This window comes from Prionailurus bengalensis, chromosome A1 (genome assembly GCF_016509475.1).
Source record: "Prionailurus bengalensis isolate Pbe53 chromosome A1, Fcat_Pben_1.1_paternal_pri, whole genome shotgun sequence".
NCBI lineage: Eukaryota > Metazoa > Chordata > Mammalia > Carnivora > Felidae > Prionailurus > Prionailurus bengalensis.
In genome coordinates, this window is record NC_057343.1 from 29,428,453 (window position 1) to 29,444,044 (window position 15,592).

General features: G+C 37.3%; 1 protein-coding gene across 1 annotated transcript in view; it reads right to left on the reverse strand.

The window, feature by feature from the left end:
* Window positions 1-1,195: 1,195 nt before the first annotated feature.
* WBP4 (WW domain binding protein 4) overlaps window positions 1,196-15,592 on the reverse strand; it is a 65,224-nt gene continuing 50,827 nt past the window's right edge. The window contains exon 10 of the mRNA XM_043579959.1: window positions 1,196-1,559. Coding sequence (XP_043435894.1) covers window positions 1,349-1,559 — 211 coding nt within the window. The 3' untranslated portion in view covers window positions 1,196-1,348. The remainder of the gene's footprint in view (window positions 1,560-15,592) is intronic.

A 15,592-nucleotide genomic window follows, 5' to 3' on the forward strand; every position in this document is an offset into this window, starting at 1 on the left:
GGTAAAATAAAGTAGCATTCCATTTATGGTCTTATTACTTTCTCCAATTAAGGGCAGTCGAGCACCAAAATGTACTGCTTAGGTAGATGACAAATGCACTATTGAGAACCTAAAATATTTCTTCATACGCTATGTATTCATGAAATACCTAAATAAGTAGACTGATCAAATATAGTCAAATGTCCAAATACTGTTTCACCAATGCTGTTAACTCTGATCAGTATTAGAAAAAAAAATCCAATCCAATATTAATTAACTCGTTCATAAAGTTTTTAATAAGCTATCATTTTCTTACATGTACACTAGTAAACTTAAAAAGACAAATATTTACTACCAAACGTTAAATACTGTACAATTTATAAAAAATATAATTTTAAGAATTTGGAGTAATAAAGGGAAGAAACCATCTTCAAATGGATAAAATAAGAAAATCCTACTTGTTAAGAAATGTAACCAGAAAAGATATTTTCAATTTGTCTAAGGGAATACTAAAACTTTACTGAAGTCAGAGATCATAGTACTTTTGTTCAAGCCTTTATCTACATAGCTTTAAATAAGCCTGAAAAATTACTTTCTAGTATATATAAGGCTGTTTGAAACAGAGTGCATGACTGAGAGAAGGACTATGCTAGCATGTGAAATCATGAAGAACAGGGATATATCTTATTCATCTTTATATCCTCAGCTCCTAGCATAATGCCTAGCTCAAGGTAAGTAATAATGTTTAAACAATGCTTGCTGCTTTGAACCAAACTGGGGAAATACACATTTCTACCTTTGGTCCAAATTTCATTCCATATTAAGCACTACATTTAAAGTTCCTGAGTTGCAGTCCTGGTTCTTGGCCCTTAGCCTTAAACTGGGTATGGTAGGCCAACACACATAAACATTCTGTATCAGCCTTTTGACAGAATCCTTAGAACTGAACCATCATGGGCCTGTGAATCTTCTCTTATGTGGTCTGATTCTTACTTCTTGGATAAGTTAGTATCAGTGTGCAAAAGTAATGCATTTTCGGTGCAGGATAAGAATGTGCTTATGAGTAAGAATGGAATAAAGGCCTTGTTTTTCCATGTTTTAAGTAACAGATACATAGCATCTTATATTACGACATAATTAGCATTTTTAGACACTCAATATAATACACTGTATTACAATGAAATGTGGTGGTAGGCTTCCATTTTAGGAGCAAAAATAAGTTTCACATGAAAAAAAGATTTATTTTAGATTCACAGAAAATACATTTAGAATAAATCTAAATTTTTAGCATTTAAACAAACACAGAGGAGCTTCAAGATGTATAGTCTCCATGCGGTCTGAAAAGCAGGTACAAAAAGCTTTTTTGCAATTACTGATCATCACCTCGTTGCCTTAAATTTCTAGATTTTCCATTTTCAATTCTTCTCTTTTTAAAGACTGGGGCCACTCCATCTGCCACGATTCCAAGAGAAGTGACTGTTTTTTCTTTAAATACCATTTTAGATTGTCCACCAATATCAGGTTCTGAAGTTGATACACACTCATTTTCAGTGCATGGAAGTTCAAAATCTACCTCCTCACTGAAACAGAAAGAATAAACCATTATTTACTAGACTAAGACAAACCTTTACCTAACCTCTGAGTCCACCAAAAGCCCAGGATCATCTTTCTAATGATAGAAGTTAAAAGTCATTTCAAAGTAGGAAACTTGAAAAATACTATTTGAATACTTGAAAAATATTATTTAAAATACAGAGTACCTATTTAGGGGGATATGTGTCTGGAAAATTCTTTTTTTTCTATTCTTTTAAATTCTGTTCTTTTATTCCTTCTGCACAAAGCATGTATCATCAAAGGAAATGCTTGTGCTCATACAGAACTAGCAGTACAAGTTGCAAAGGTGGATATGTGACAGTTATTTATGGAAAACTGGTTTTGCCATGAACTGACAAGGGCTCTGGGGGCTTACAGAGAACATGATGAAAACCATGGAATCCCACTGTCCTAGGGTAGGAGACTCTACATGGCTGTTTGCCTAGCACTCCTTTTCTATCTAAGATCTAGCCACCCACATGATTAGTGAAAGTAATCGGTTGACTAGTCTAGAGATTGGTACCTGATTGACATGAACCTATCACACTATTCCACCCTCCACACAGTCAACTGGTCCCTGAAAGAGCAACTAAGTCATGCCACACTCATCAGTCCCACCCATGAGCTTTTTGAACATGGCCCAGAAAGACCATTATGTTTAACTAACTGTTTAGTGGCTAAGAGTGTAAAACTTGTGGGGAACTATTTATCTTCCTATTTAAAGGAATCCTGCAATGGTTGAGAATAAAGGTGGCCTATAGGGAAAAGGAGCAATGAGCAGCAGGGGGAAAGAGAATCCTGCCAATGTTTCAAGACTTGCTCTAGTAACCCCTCAGGCTGAGTCCAATTCCTGCCCTTCTCACAGCCTGGTAGGCAGAACCTTCCTGGGAATCTTTGAACTAACAACCTATTTTTTATTTAAGGTAACTTGAGTTTCTATCACTTGAAACCAAAAGATTAACTGGTTAATATTCGTTATAGATTAATTGACCATATAAACACGGGTTTATGTCTGAGTTCTCTATTTTGTTCCAGTGATCTGTGTGTCTATTTTTGTGCCAATACCATATTGTTTTGATTACTACAGCTTTGTAGTATAACTCAAAATTTGGGGTTGTGATATCTCCGGCTATATTCTTCTTTTTTTAAGACTGCTTTGGCTATTTGGGGTCTTTTAGGGTTCCATACAAATTTTATTATTTGTTCTAGTTCTGTGTAAAATGCTGTTGGTATTTTGATAGGGATTATATTGTATCTGTATATTGCTTTAATAGTATGGACATTTTAACAATATCAATTCTCCTAACCCATGAGCATGGAATATCTTTCCATTTGTTTGTGTTGGCTAAAACTTAATATATGCTATCTGGTCAATTATCTTAAAAGTACATGAAAACAAATTTGCTTCCCTCTCAGAAAGACTCTGTAGAAAGGCCTGTAAAAATAGTTTTACAAAATCTTTTCATGTCCCATCCTATATACACATGAATAAAAACAGGTTTAAAAAAATAGGTGTCTAGGCATTGTAATAAATATTTTTTAAGATTTTAAGTAATCTCTACACCTACTGTGGAGCTCAAACTCACAACCCTGATATCAAGTCACATGCTCTACCAAATGAGCCAGCCAGGCACCACTAATTCTTTTAAAATGTAAAAACAGTTTGGAAATTTGTTAGTCTTACAATAAAACAAAAAGAGAGTATAAGTATAAAAATAAAATTTCAGGCTAGTAATGGCTAGTTCAAAACTAAAAACTTTTCCACATAACAAACACTTGAGAAAGAATCTATCTTAGATCATAATGTGATAAACATTTCCTCAAAATCTGATGAGGGGATGCAGCAAATAGGGATTCTCACTGGAACTGGTCTTATATCTGATTTGTTTTGAAAACATGCCTTCCAAAACTTTTCTTTACTGTATTAAAAATATATGTTAGGGGCTCCTGGGTGCCTTGGTTAAGTGGCTGGCTCTCGGTTTAAGCTCAGGTCATGATCTCATGGTTCATGAGTTTGAGCCCTGCATTGGGCTTTGTACTGACAGTATACAGCTTGCCTGGAATTCTCTCTCTGCCTCTCTCTCTCAAAAGAACAAATACTTAAATATATATATATATATATATACACATAATGTATATATTATATAAAATGTTTTATTATATATTAATATGCTATATAAATATAATTATATATAATTGATTATATACATACAGAATTACATACATATATAATAAACGCCATTTTTATTTATTTTTACTACTTCTCTATTTTCTCTTAGACTGCCAACGATGATGCTTTTTCTAAGGTTAGTAGCCCCTGCAGTTGATACAGTATTAATTCTTGGCTTTTATTCTTTTATTACAGGAGAGGAAACTAAGGTTTAAAGAGGTTAAATAACTTGATCAAACTGTTATGTACGTAGAGCTTGGATTAAAACCCAGGCCTTTCTGACCTAAAATCTGTCTTTTTTTCCCCTAGACCACTCTGCTTCCAGGTGAAACTAAGAAATTCTATTAGCCAAGGAGAGAAACATTTGAGGAATGAAGTGTAGCAGGGTTTGGTCACTGGAAAAATGAATCTATATCCAAGAAAATTTGATGTGAGATTCATTTATTTCATTTGAATCTTGGTGCTTCATATTATATCTTGTTAGAGTAATCAAGCTGTAACAGTCTTCTTTTTTAAGTTTATTTATTTTGAGAAAGAGAGCTGGGTAGAGGCAGAGAAGTGGGGAGAGAGAGAGAATCTCAAGCAGGCTCTGCACTGCCAGTGCCGAGCTTGATGCGGGGCTTGAATCCACGAACTGTATATCATGACCTGAGCCGAAATCAAGTTGGGCACTTAACCTACTGAACCACCCAGGCACCCCTAGCATTTCTTAAGGGGAATTATGGGAAAGATAAAATAGAGAAGGGTTCCATCTTTGAAATGATGGTTCTACGAAGTTCCTAAGTGGAGGTTAACAGAAGTGGCAGTAAAGTAGGATATATATCCTTATGACAGATTTAAAAGAAGTTTGTATTTGAAAGAAAAGGTAAGAGACTGCAAGTAAATCTATTACAGAGAAATGTCTATTCAAATAACTTTGGAACAGTTACAAAAAATAATTATACAAGCACTTCCACAAAATCATACTCATTTCCAAATTCAAAATGCAAGAACTGTAAAGGTCATAGTATTTGAACACAACATAATAAAGGTGAAAAAATAAACACCCCTGCCACATGCATATTTTAAAATGTGAAAATTAATTAAAGGAAACCTTTTTTTTTTAAAGGAAATCTCATTTAGAATGGAGTCAGGCCAGCAGGGCCAGCTCTCACAACTTCTCACTTCTCAATTCCAGACCTAAGGGGAAGAGAGGGACTTTGCACAAGGATACTATTTTGCTATCCCAACAGGAGGAAGAAAGGCTTTCCTCCTCCCCCAAGCAACAATCCAGCCAATGAGACACTGACACCTCAGCCAGTGAAAACCCACTATACTTCCAGTTCCCAATTTACTCTAATGGACTTTTTTGTTTATAACAGCTTTCTCAACATCCTGTTTTCCTCTTTATTAAAGGGCATTCCTCTCCTTCCTTCTGAATTCTTGCCTATCGTTTTGCCCTATCTTGTTTGTCCTGGACTGCAATTCTCTAGTATTACTGAATAAACCTGGTTTTTTTTGTTTTTTTTTGCTGGTAAAATAACTGGCAATCTTATTTATTTTTAAAAGTTTATTTTGAGACAGTGAGTATGGGGGAGGGGTAGAGAGAACAGGAAAGAGAGAATCCCAATCAGGCTCTGTGTCATCAGCATGAAGCCCCACATGGGGCTCAGACTAATGAACCATGAGATGATCTGAGCCAAAATCAAGAGACAGAGGCTTAACCAACTGAGCCACCCAGGTGCCCCTGGCAGTTTTATTTTTAAAGTCAGCATTACTTGATGATCAAAAATGAGATCTAGTGAAGACCTTCAACAACTCTAAGGCTGGTGAGCGAAGAGATGACGGTATCTACAGAGCCAACTGGGTACGCTGTCTTCTCACCACCTACAGAGTTTGAAGGTAAGTTTTCTCCTGGATTTTGAGTGCCCTGCTTTGTGTTTAAGCCTCCAGGCTTCATTTGCAATCTGTTTTCAGGCCTTGTGTTTTTGTTTTTTCAATCTCTGAGAGTACTTGTGTGGCCTTCGGTCTGAATCCTTTTAGGACACGAGACTCTTCATGATGAAACCATGCTGGTCTCTGGCTTGACTCCTGCCTGGAACCAGACTGTGCCTACTGAAACTGTTCTAGCCTTTGGTCTGACTCCTTTTTAGAACCAGACTGTTCCTGTTGGAATTGTGCTGTTTATTTTTTTATTATTTTTGTAAATGTTTTATTTTTTGGGAGAGAGAGAGAGAGAGAGAGAGAGAGAAAACGAACAAGTGGAGGAGGGGAAGAGAGAGGAAGACACAGAACCCAAAGCAGGTTTAGGTTCTGAGCTGTCAGCACAGAGCCTGATGTGGGGCTCGAATTCACAAACTGCAAGATCATGACCTGAGCCAAAGTTGGACGCTTAACTGACAGCCATCCATGCGCCCTGAAACTGTGTTTAGAAATTTCTTTCTGCTCTAGAGAAAAGCCTCTAAGAAATGGGAGAACAGTTATCAAAATGCTTGAGGGTACCCCCCACTTCTCCTCATGTTTCTGGGACTCTGGCTGGTTTTATGTTTAAAATTTAACGTTCTGGAGTGCCTGTGGCTCACTTGAGCATCTTACTCCTGATTTCAGCTCTGGTCATGATCCCAGGGTAGTGGGATCAAGCCCTGCATTGGGCTCTGCACTGAGCATGGAGCCTGCTTAAAATTCTCTCTCTCCTTCTACCCCTCTCCCCAATTCACTCATTCTCTAAAATAAGAACCAAAAAATCCCACGTTGGGCTCTGTGCTGATAGTACAGAGCGTGGGACCCATTTCAAGTTCTGTGTCTCCCTCTCTCTCTCTCTGTCCCTCCCCCATTCATGCTCGCTCTCTCTCTCAAAACTAAACATAAAAAAAAAAGGGTCTCTTATTGGGGTGCCTGGGTGGCTCAGTCAGTTAAGTGTCTGATTCTTGACTTCAGCTCAGGTTATGATCTTGCGGTTTGTGGGTTAGAGCCCCATGTCGGACTCTGTGCTGGCAGGGAAGAGGCTGCTTGGGATTCTGTTTCCCTCTCTTCTCAAAAAAAAAAAAAAAAAAAAAAAAAAAAATCTATCGTCTTCATGCATGTATATTTATAACTAAATGGATCAACTTAGCCAAAAGTAATTTTGAACCTCAATGGCTATTATGGGAAACTTTTAATCTTCACAAACTTGCTTTACTCAAAATTAAATTAGAAAGCTGTGACTTGCAGAAAAACAAAAACACAACTGACTGGGATGCCTATTTTATTTTTTATTAAAATTTTTATTACATATAGTATTAGTTTCAGGTGTACAATACAGTGATTCAAGAATTCTGTATAGTATTAGTTTCAGATGTATAATACAGTGATTCAAGAATTCTGTATGTTAGTGCTCATTGAGATAAGTGGACTCTTAATCCCCTTTACCTGTGTCATGCACCGCCCCTCCTGCCCATCTCCTCTCTGATAACCATCACTTTGGTCTCTAGTTCAGAGTCTGGGGTTTTTTTTGGATTGTCTTTTATTCCTTGTTCATTTGTTTCTTAAATTTCACATATGAGTGAAATCATACAGTATGTGTCTTTCTCTGACTTATTTCACTTAGCATTATATCCTGTAGATCCACCCACGATGCTGCAAATGGCAAGATATCATTTTTTAAATGACTGAATACTATTCCATTGTATGTATACACAACCTCTTCTTTATCCATTCATCTACTGATGGACACTTGCATTGCTTTCATAGTTTGGTTATTGTAAGAAGTGCTGCAATAAATATAGAGGTGCATATATCTTTTCAAATTAGTGTTTTTGTATTCTTTGGGTAACATCCAGTAGTGAAATCAGCAGATCATATGATAGTTTTATTTTTAATTTTTTGAGGACTCTCCATACTATATTCTACTGTGGCTGTACCAGTTTGCAGGAATCAACAGTTTTTCTCCACATACTCACCAACAGTTACTGTTTGTATTTTAGTTTTCAGCCATACTGACAGATGTGAGAGATTTCTCATTGTGGTTTTGATCTGCAATTCCCTGATGATAAGTGATATTGAGTATCTTTTCATATGTCTGTTGGCCATCTGTTGGTCTCTTCTGGAGAAAAGTCAGTTCATGTCTTCTGCCCATTTTTTAACTGGAATATTTGTTTTGTTGAGTTGTATACATTCTTTGTATATTTGGATATCCTTTATCATATATGTAATTTGCAAATATCTTCTCCCATTCAGCAGGCTTTCATGTTCCTTCGTTGCTTACTTTGCAGTACAGAAGCTTTTATTTTGGTGTAGTTTATTTTTTGTTTGGCTTGCCTCCGTAGACCTAGCTAGAAATTGTTACAGCTAATGTCAGGGAAATTACTGTCTGTGCTCTCTTCTAGGATTTTTATGGTTTCATGTCTCACATTTAGGTCTTTAATCCATTTTGAATTTATTTCTGTGTATGGTGTAACAAAGTGGTCCAGTTTCATTCTTTTGCATGTAGCTATCTAGTTCTCCCAACACCATTTATTGAAGAGACTTTTTTCCATTGTATATTCATTCCTCCTTTGTCAAAGATTAATTGACCATATAATTGTGGGTTCATTTCTGGGTTTCTATAACATTCTATTGATATATGTGTCTGTATTTGTGACAATTCCATACTGTTTTGATTACTACAGGTGTGTGGTATATCTTCAAATTTGGGGTTGTGATACCTCCAGTTTTGTTGTTTTTTCAAGACTGCTTTGGCTATTGGGGTCTTTGTAGTTCCATACAAAGTTTAGTATTTATTTTAGTTCTGTGAAAAATTCTGTTGGTATTTTGATAGGGATTGCATTGTATCTACAGATTTTTTTTTTTGTTGTATGGACATCTTAACAATATTTGTAATGTCTTTCTATTTGTGTGTGTCCTCTTCAATTTCTTTTATCAGCGTTTCATAGGCTTTTTTTTTTTTTTTTCCAGTGTTTCATAGTTTTTGGGAGTTTAGTTCTTTTACTTTTTTGGTTAAGTTTACTGTTAGGTTTCTACTATTTTTTGGTGTAACACTAAAAGGGGTTTTTCCCCTTAACTTCTTTCTGCTACCTCATTATGTGTATAGAAATGTAACAGATTTCTGAAAAACATGTTTTAAGTAGGTTCCACACCCAACATGGGGCTTGAAGTCACGACCCTGAGATCAAGAATTGCATGCTCCACTGACTGAGCCAGCTAGGTGCCCCGTATTTCTATATATTGATTTTGTATCCTGTGACCTTAATGAATTCACTTACCAGTTCTAGTTTTTTGATGGAACTTTAGTGTTTTCTACATATAGTATCATGTTATCTGCAAACAGTGAACATTTTACTTCTTCCTTTCCAATTTCAATACTTTTTGTTTTTGTCTAATTGTTGTGTCCAGGACTTTCAACAATATGTTGAATATAAGTGGTGAGTGGGGACATCCTTGTCATTCTCCTGATCTTAAGGGAAAAGCTCAGGTTTTCACCACTGAGTATGATGTTCACTGTGGGGTTTCCATACATGGCCTTTATTATGTTGAACTATGTTCCCTCTAAACCTACTTTGTTGAGAGTTATCATGAATAAATGTTGTACCTTGTCAAATGCTTTTTCTGCATCTGTGCAGATGATAACATGCTTTTTATCATTCCCCTTATTGATGTGATGTGTCATGCTGATTAATTTGGGAATACTAAAATACCCTTTCATCCTCAGAATAAATCCCACTAGACTGTGAATGATTTTTAAAATGTATTGTAGGACTCAGTTTGCTAATATTTTGTTGAGGACTTCTGCATTTATATTCGTCAGAGACATTGGACTATCATTCTTTTTTCTGCAGTGTTTTAATCTGGTTTTGGTATCAGGGTAATCCTGGCCTCATAGTATGAATATGCAACCTTTCCTTCCTCTTCTGATTTTTGGAATAGTTTGAGAAGACTAGGTATTAATTCTTTAAATGGTAGAATTCACATGTGAAGCCATCTGGTCTTGGACTTTTGTTTATGGGAGGTATTTTGATTACTGATTCAATTTCATTTCTGGTAATTGGTCTGTCCAAATTTTCTATTTCTTCCTGACAGTTTGGGAGGTTATATATATGTTTCTAGAGATTTGTGTGTTTCTTCTAGGTTGTCCAATTTGCTGGCATATAATTTTTTGTAATATTCTCTTATAATCCTTTGTATTTCTGTGATGTTGGTGGTTATTTCTTCTCTTTCACTGCTGATTTTGAGGTTTTTTTTTTTTTTTGATAAGTATGGTAAAAGGTTTATTTTGTTGATCTTTTCAAAGAATGAGCTCCTGGTGTCATTGACCTGTTCTACTGTATTTTAAGTTACTATTTCATTTCTGCTCTAACACTTAAAACTTCTTCCGTCTACTGGTTTGGATTTTGTTCTTCTTTTTCTAGCTCCTATAGGTATGAGGTTGTTTATCTGAGATATTTCTTGCTTCTTGAGGTAGGTCTGTATTGCTATAAACCTCCCTCTTAGAACAGCTTTTGCTGCATCTCAAAGATTTTGGATGATTGTATTTTCATTTTATTTCTATGTTATTTTTTATTTCCTCTTTAATTTCTTGACTGACCAATTCATTGTTTAGTAGCATGTTATTAAATCTCCATGTATTTGTGCTCTTGCCAGGTTTTTTTCTTGTGGCTTTTAGTTTTAAAGCACTGTGTTCAGAACAGATGCATGGTATGACTTCAATCTTTTCCATGAGAGACCTGTTTTGTGGCATAATATTTATTCTGGGGAATGGTGTATGTACACTGGAAAAAAGTGTGTATTCAGCTGTTTTAGGATGGAATGTTCTGAATACATGTGTCAAATCCATCTGGTGCAATGTGTTATTCAGAGCCAGTGTTTCCTTGTTGATTTTCTGTTTGGATGATCTGTTGACGTACGTGGGGTGTTAAAGTGCCCTACTTTAGGGGTACCTAGGTAGCTCAGTCAGTTAAGCATCTGACTTCAGCTCATTATCTCATTGTTTCTCATTGAATCTCTCATCACAGGGTTCAAACCCTGTGTTGGGCTCTGTGCTGACAGCTCAGAGCCTGCTTCAGATTCTGTGTCTCCCTCTCTCTGTCCCTCCCGTTCACACTCTCTCAAAAATAAATAAACGTTAAAAAAAATTTAAAGTACACTACTATTAATGTATTACCTTCAATTACTTTCTTTTTGTTATTAACAGTTTTATGTATTGGGGTGCTCCTATTTTTGGTGCATATTTACAAGTATTATGTTCTTGTTGGACTGTCCCCTTTAGTATTATATAGTGTCCTTCTTTGTCTCTTGTTACAGTCTTTATTTTAAAGTCTATTTTGTCTGATACATGTATTGCCACCTGGGCTTTCTTTTGACATCCATTTGCATGATAAACATTTCCCTATCCCTTCACTTTGATTCTGGTGTCTTTAGGTCTGAAATGAGTCTCTTGTAGGCAGCATATAGATGGGTCTTGCTTTTTTATCCATTCTGTCACTCTATGTCTTTTGACTGGAGTTAGTTCATTTGCATTCAAAGTAATTATTGATAGGTATGCGTTTATTACCATTTTGCTACTTGTTTTATGGTTGTTTTTGTACTTCTCTGTTCCTTTCTTCTTTTTTCTCATGATTAGTTGGCCTAAGTGATATACTTGGATTCCTTTCTCTTAGTCTTTGCATTATCTATTACTGGTTTTTGAGTCATGGTTACCATTATATATATATACATGGATGTATATATAATGGTAATTTGTGTGTGTATGTGTATATACACGTGTGGGTGTGTATATAATTTCTGCATGTAACATTCTATATTAAGTTGATGGTCACTTAAATTTGAACCTATTCTTTACCCTTCTCTCTCCCATGCCCATATTTTAGGTATATGGTTCATAATTTATGTTTATTTTGTGAATTTATTTACATAATTTATTTTGTGAATCCCTTGACTGAATTTTAAATATACTTATTTATACTGCTTTTGTGTTTCCTACTTTTCTTAGTCCTACTTATGGTTTATCCATGCAGAGTCCCCTTTAACATTTCTTGTAGGGCTATTTAGTGGTCATGAATTCCTTTATCTTGTGTTTGTCCGGCAAACTCTGTATCTCTGGGATGCATATTTTAAATTGTACCTTGAGGGTTCCATATGTTTTCAGGATACTAAGTTTGCCTTTTTGCAAGATGCTATTTACAAATCAACTGAGGCAAACAAACAACTGAAGCCATCAGAACAAAAGCCATCAAAATGGCTTCTGAGGCCATTTTCTCCCTCCCTCCATCTGCACCCATCTTGTGCTCAGGACCCACCTCTGGCAACACTTTTGTCTGTTCTTTCTGCTGAACTTGCCTTTTAATCTCTCTGCTTCGTCCTCTCCTGAACCTATTAAAACCTGCTTCTTTAAAGTTAAGTTTTCCGAGGAACTAAATAAACTTCAAGTTCCTTGTTCCCTGGACTAAGGCTGAATTGTGAGCCATAGTTAAAAAGTCCCCTAAAGTGACTGAGGACCCCAGTAAGTTTGCTGAAGAATTCAACAGTTATTCAAATTTACCACTTTGGTTTCTCAGATTTATACTAATTATTCCATGTGCTTGTTGGTGAGAACCAGGCCAAACACTGGATGGAACCAGCCAGAGGAGAATATCCTGAAGGGTATTTAGAAAAACAAACATCTAACTTGTGGTAAGATGCTAGAAAACTTGTTGGAAATCACCAATTACAGTCGCTCTTCCTAAGCCTGTTGACTGAAACAAAACTCAGATTAGCACACAAAAGCTTGATGAACTTGTTCATGACTATTACAATTGACTCCACACTGTCTTTAAAGAAAATTTTGATCTTTCTTTAGATGTTAAATCCACTCAGGTAGCATTTAACTTTATGTTTATTAATGATCTAAAGTGGGAATTTCTCCTTTAATTAAAAGGACCAGGAGAGGGGCCAACATGGTGGAGAAGTAGGGGGATCCAAAGTTCCCTTGTCTCTCAAACAAAGCAGTGTTGAAGCCAAAGGACTTTGAACTCCAAGAGTCTGGGAGGCAAAGAGACAGGGTTGCTTCCAGGGACCCACTGGGACAACCTGACGGGCCACAGGTACATGATGGTGAACGGGGAGAGATAAAAAGAATGGAGGGGAGGGATCCCCTTCTGTGGAGACAAGGGGAAGTGAAAGAAAGCCTGGGGAAGCATAGGACTGTATCTTGACAACAGAAAAACCTCAGACCAGGACGGAGAAAGATCCAATCTCTGAGGGGCTTTCTCCGGACTGGGGCCAGTTGCCCAGATCATGCACCTGGGGAGGGGGGGAGCCAGCTCTGGGGTGCAGTCCGCAGTAGGAAAAAGCGATCCCCTCCCTGGAGTGCTGTGGGACAGGACAAACCCTGCCTGCTTCCATCAGCCAGAGACAATGTATTGGGCAGCACGGAGCGGTGCTTCTCCAGTACAGAGTGAGAGTTTGAATCCCAGCCAAGTGCCAGGGCATGGGAGTTGGCAGAGCAAGACAAACTTCTTTGTGTGGCCAGTGGCACAGTGAGTATGGCTAGAACAGAGTTGTTTGGGACATCTGGTCCATGGAGGAGAGACTGGGGTGTCGCTATTTTTCTCCTCACCACCACCACCAAGGTGGGGCCTCAGGGATCGGACCCTGGGGCCCACAGTGGAGGCGTGACCTGCCTACACCAAACCATGCCCCTCCGTGCCTGATAACGCCTATCTACTGGACTGGTATAGACCCAGATGGCCCCTCCTCCAGACCTGTGCTGCTGCATTGCCTGGTTTAATTCTCCGACAATTCTTATTATATAGATACATTCTTCCTTCTATTTCTCCTTCTTCTCTCTTCCCTCCTCTAGTCTGGTTACTCTGGTTGTTGAGTTGTTTAAGCAGACATATTTAATCCACTGTCTTCATACATGCTCTACACCTCCTTTATTTTCCTTTCTCTCTCTCTAGAATAAGCCATATTGTCTGTCTGTCTGGACAACTTTATCTTTTCTTTTTCCCCCACCTCCTTCTTTATTTTCCTCTCTCTCTCTCTCTCTCTGGATTAAGCCATACAGTTTCTCTGCCTGGTCAATTTTTATTTTTTCTTTTGCCCCGCCCCTGTCATTTCTCTCTTTGTATGTACTCTTTCATCAGCACTGCCTCCATGCTGTTCTTTACTTGTAGTTGGTGTTTCTGGTTTGTTTTTTTTTTTTTGTTAGTGTCTTTACATGTTTTCTGTCTGCTTTTTGTTTGTTTGTGTTCCTTTCCAGGGCTACTTCAAGGAACAAATCAGAGCACACCTGGTGGAGGGTCCAAAACAACACTACGAGTAGGGAGATAAAGTAACCAAAGTCACAACAACAGAGAAAGTCACACTCTCTAAAAAACACCTCCTGAAGGGCCAGGCCCTGGAAAGTATATGACCCCTCTTTAATATAGTAATGCTCGTAGGTGCAGGGCACATAACAAGCTTTTAAAACACATAAGGGACAGAAAACTAGCCAAAATGATGAAATAGAAGAATTCTCCTCAAAAGAAATTCCAGGAAGAAATGACAACTAAAGAATTGCTCAAAACAGATATAAACAACATACCTTAACAAGAATTTAGAAAAGAGGTGGTCACAAGGAGGACTGAAGAGGCAGAGAAGAGAATAGGTGAAATAGAAGATAAAATAATGGAAAAAGATGAAGCTGAGAAAAAAATAGATAAAAAAATTCTGGATCACAAGGGGAGAATTAGAGAAGTAAGTGACTCAATGAAACGGAACAATATCCATATCATAGGAGTTCTAGAAGAAGAGAGAGAGAAAGGGGCCAAAGGTATACTTGAACAAATATAGCTGAGAACTTCCCCAATCTGGGGAAAGAGAAAGACATTGAAATCCAGGAGGCACAGAGAACTCCCTTTAGACATAACCTGAATCGATCTTCTGCATGACATATCATAGTGAAACTGGAAAAATACAAAGATAAAGAGAGAATTCTGAAAGCAGCCATGGATAAGCGGGTCTCAACAAACAAGGGTAGACACATAAGGGTAGTAGCAGACCTATCTACTGAAACTTGGCAGGCCAGAAAGGAGTACCAGGAAATTTTCTATGTGATGAACAGGAAAAATATGCAGCTAAGAATCCTTTATCCAGCAAGCATGTCATTCAAAATAGAAGAAGAAATAAAAGTTTTCCCAAACAAAAACTGAAGGAATTCATCACCACTAAACCAGCCCTACAAGAGATCCTAAGGGGGACTCTGTGAATGAAATGTTGCTAGGACCACAAAGGACCAGAGACATCACCACAAGCATGAAACCTACGAATAACACAATGACTCTAAACCCATATCTTTCAATAGTAACACTGAATGTAAATGGACTAAATGCTCTAATCAAATGACACAGGGTATCAGAATGGATAAAAAAAAAACAAGACCCATCTATTTGCTCTCTACAAAAGACCCATTTTAGACTTGAGAACCCCTTCAGATTCAAAGGGGATGCAGAACCATTTATCATGCTACTGAAGTCAAAGCTGGAGTAGTCATACTTACATCAGACAAACTAGTTTTAAACTAAAGGCTGTAACAAGAGATGAAGGAGGGCATTATATAATAGTTACGGGGTCTATCCATCAAGAGGAGCTAACCATTATAATTGTCTATGCACTGAATTTGGGAGAACCCAAATATATAAAACAATCACAAACATAAGCAATCTTATTGGTAAGAATGTGGTAATTGCAGAGGACTTTAATACTCCACTTACAACACATCATCTAGACACACCATCTAGACAGAAAATCAGTAAACAAAGGCCCTGAATGATACATTGGACCAGATGGACTTGACAGACATGTTTAGAACTCTGCATCCCAAAGCAACAGAAGATACTTTCTTCTGGAGTGCACATGGAACATTCTCCAAGAAAGATC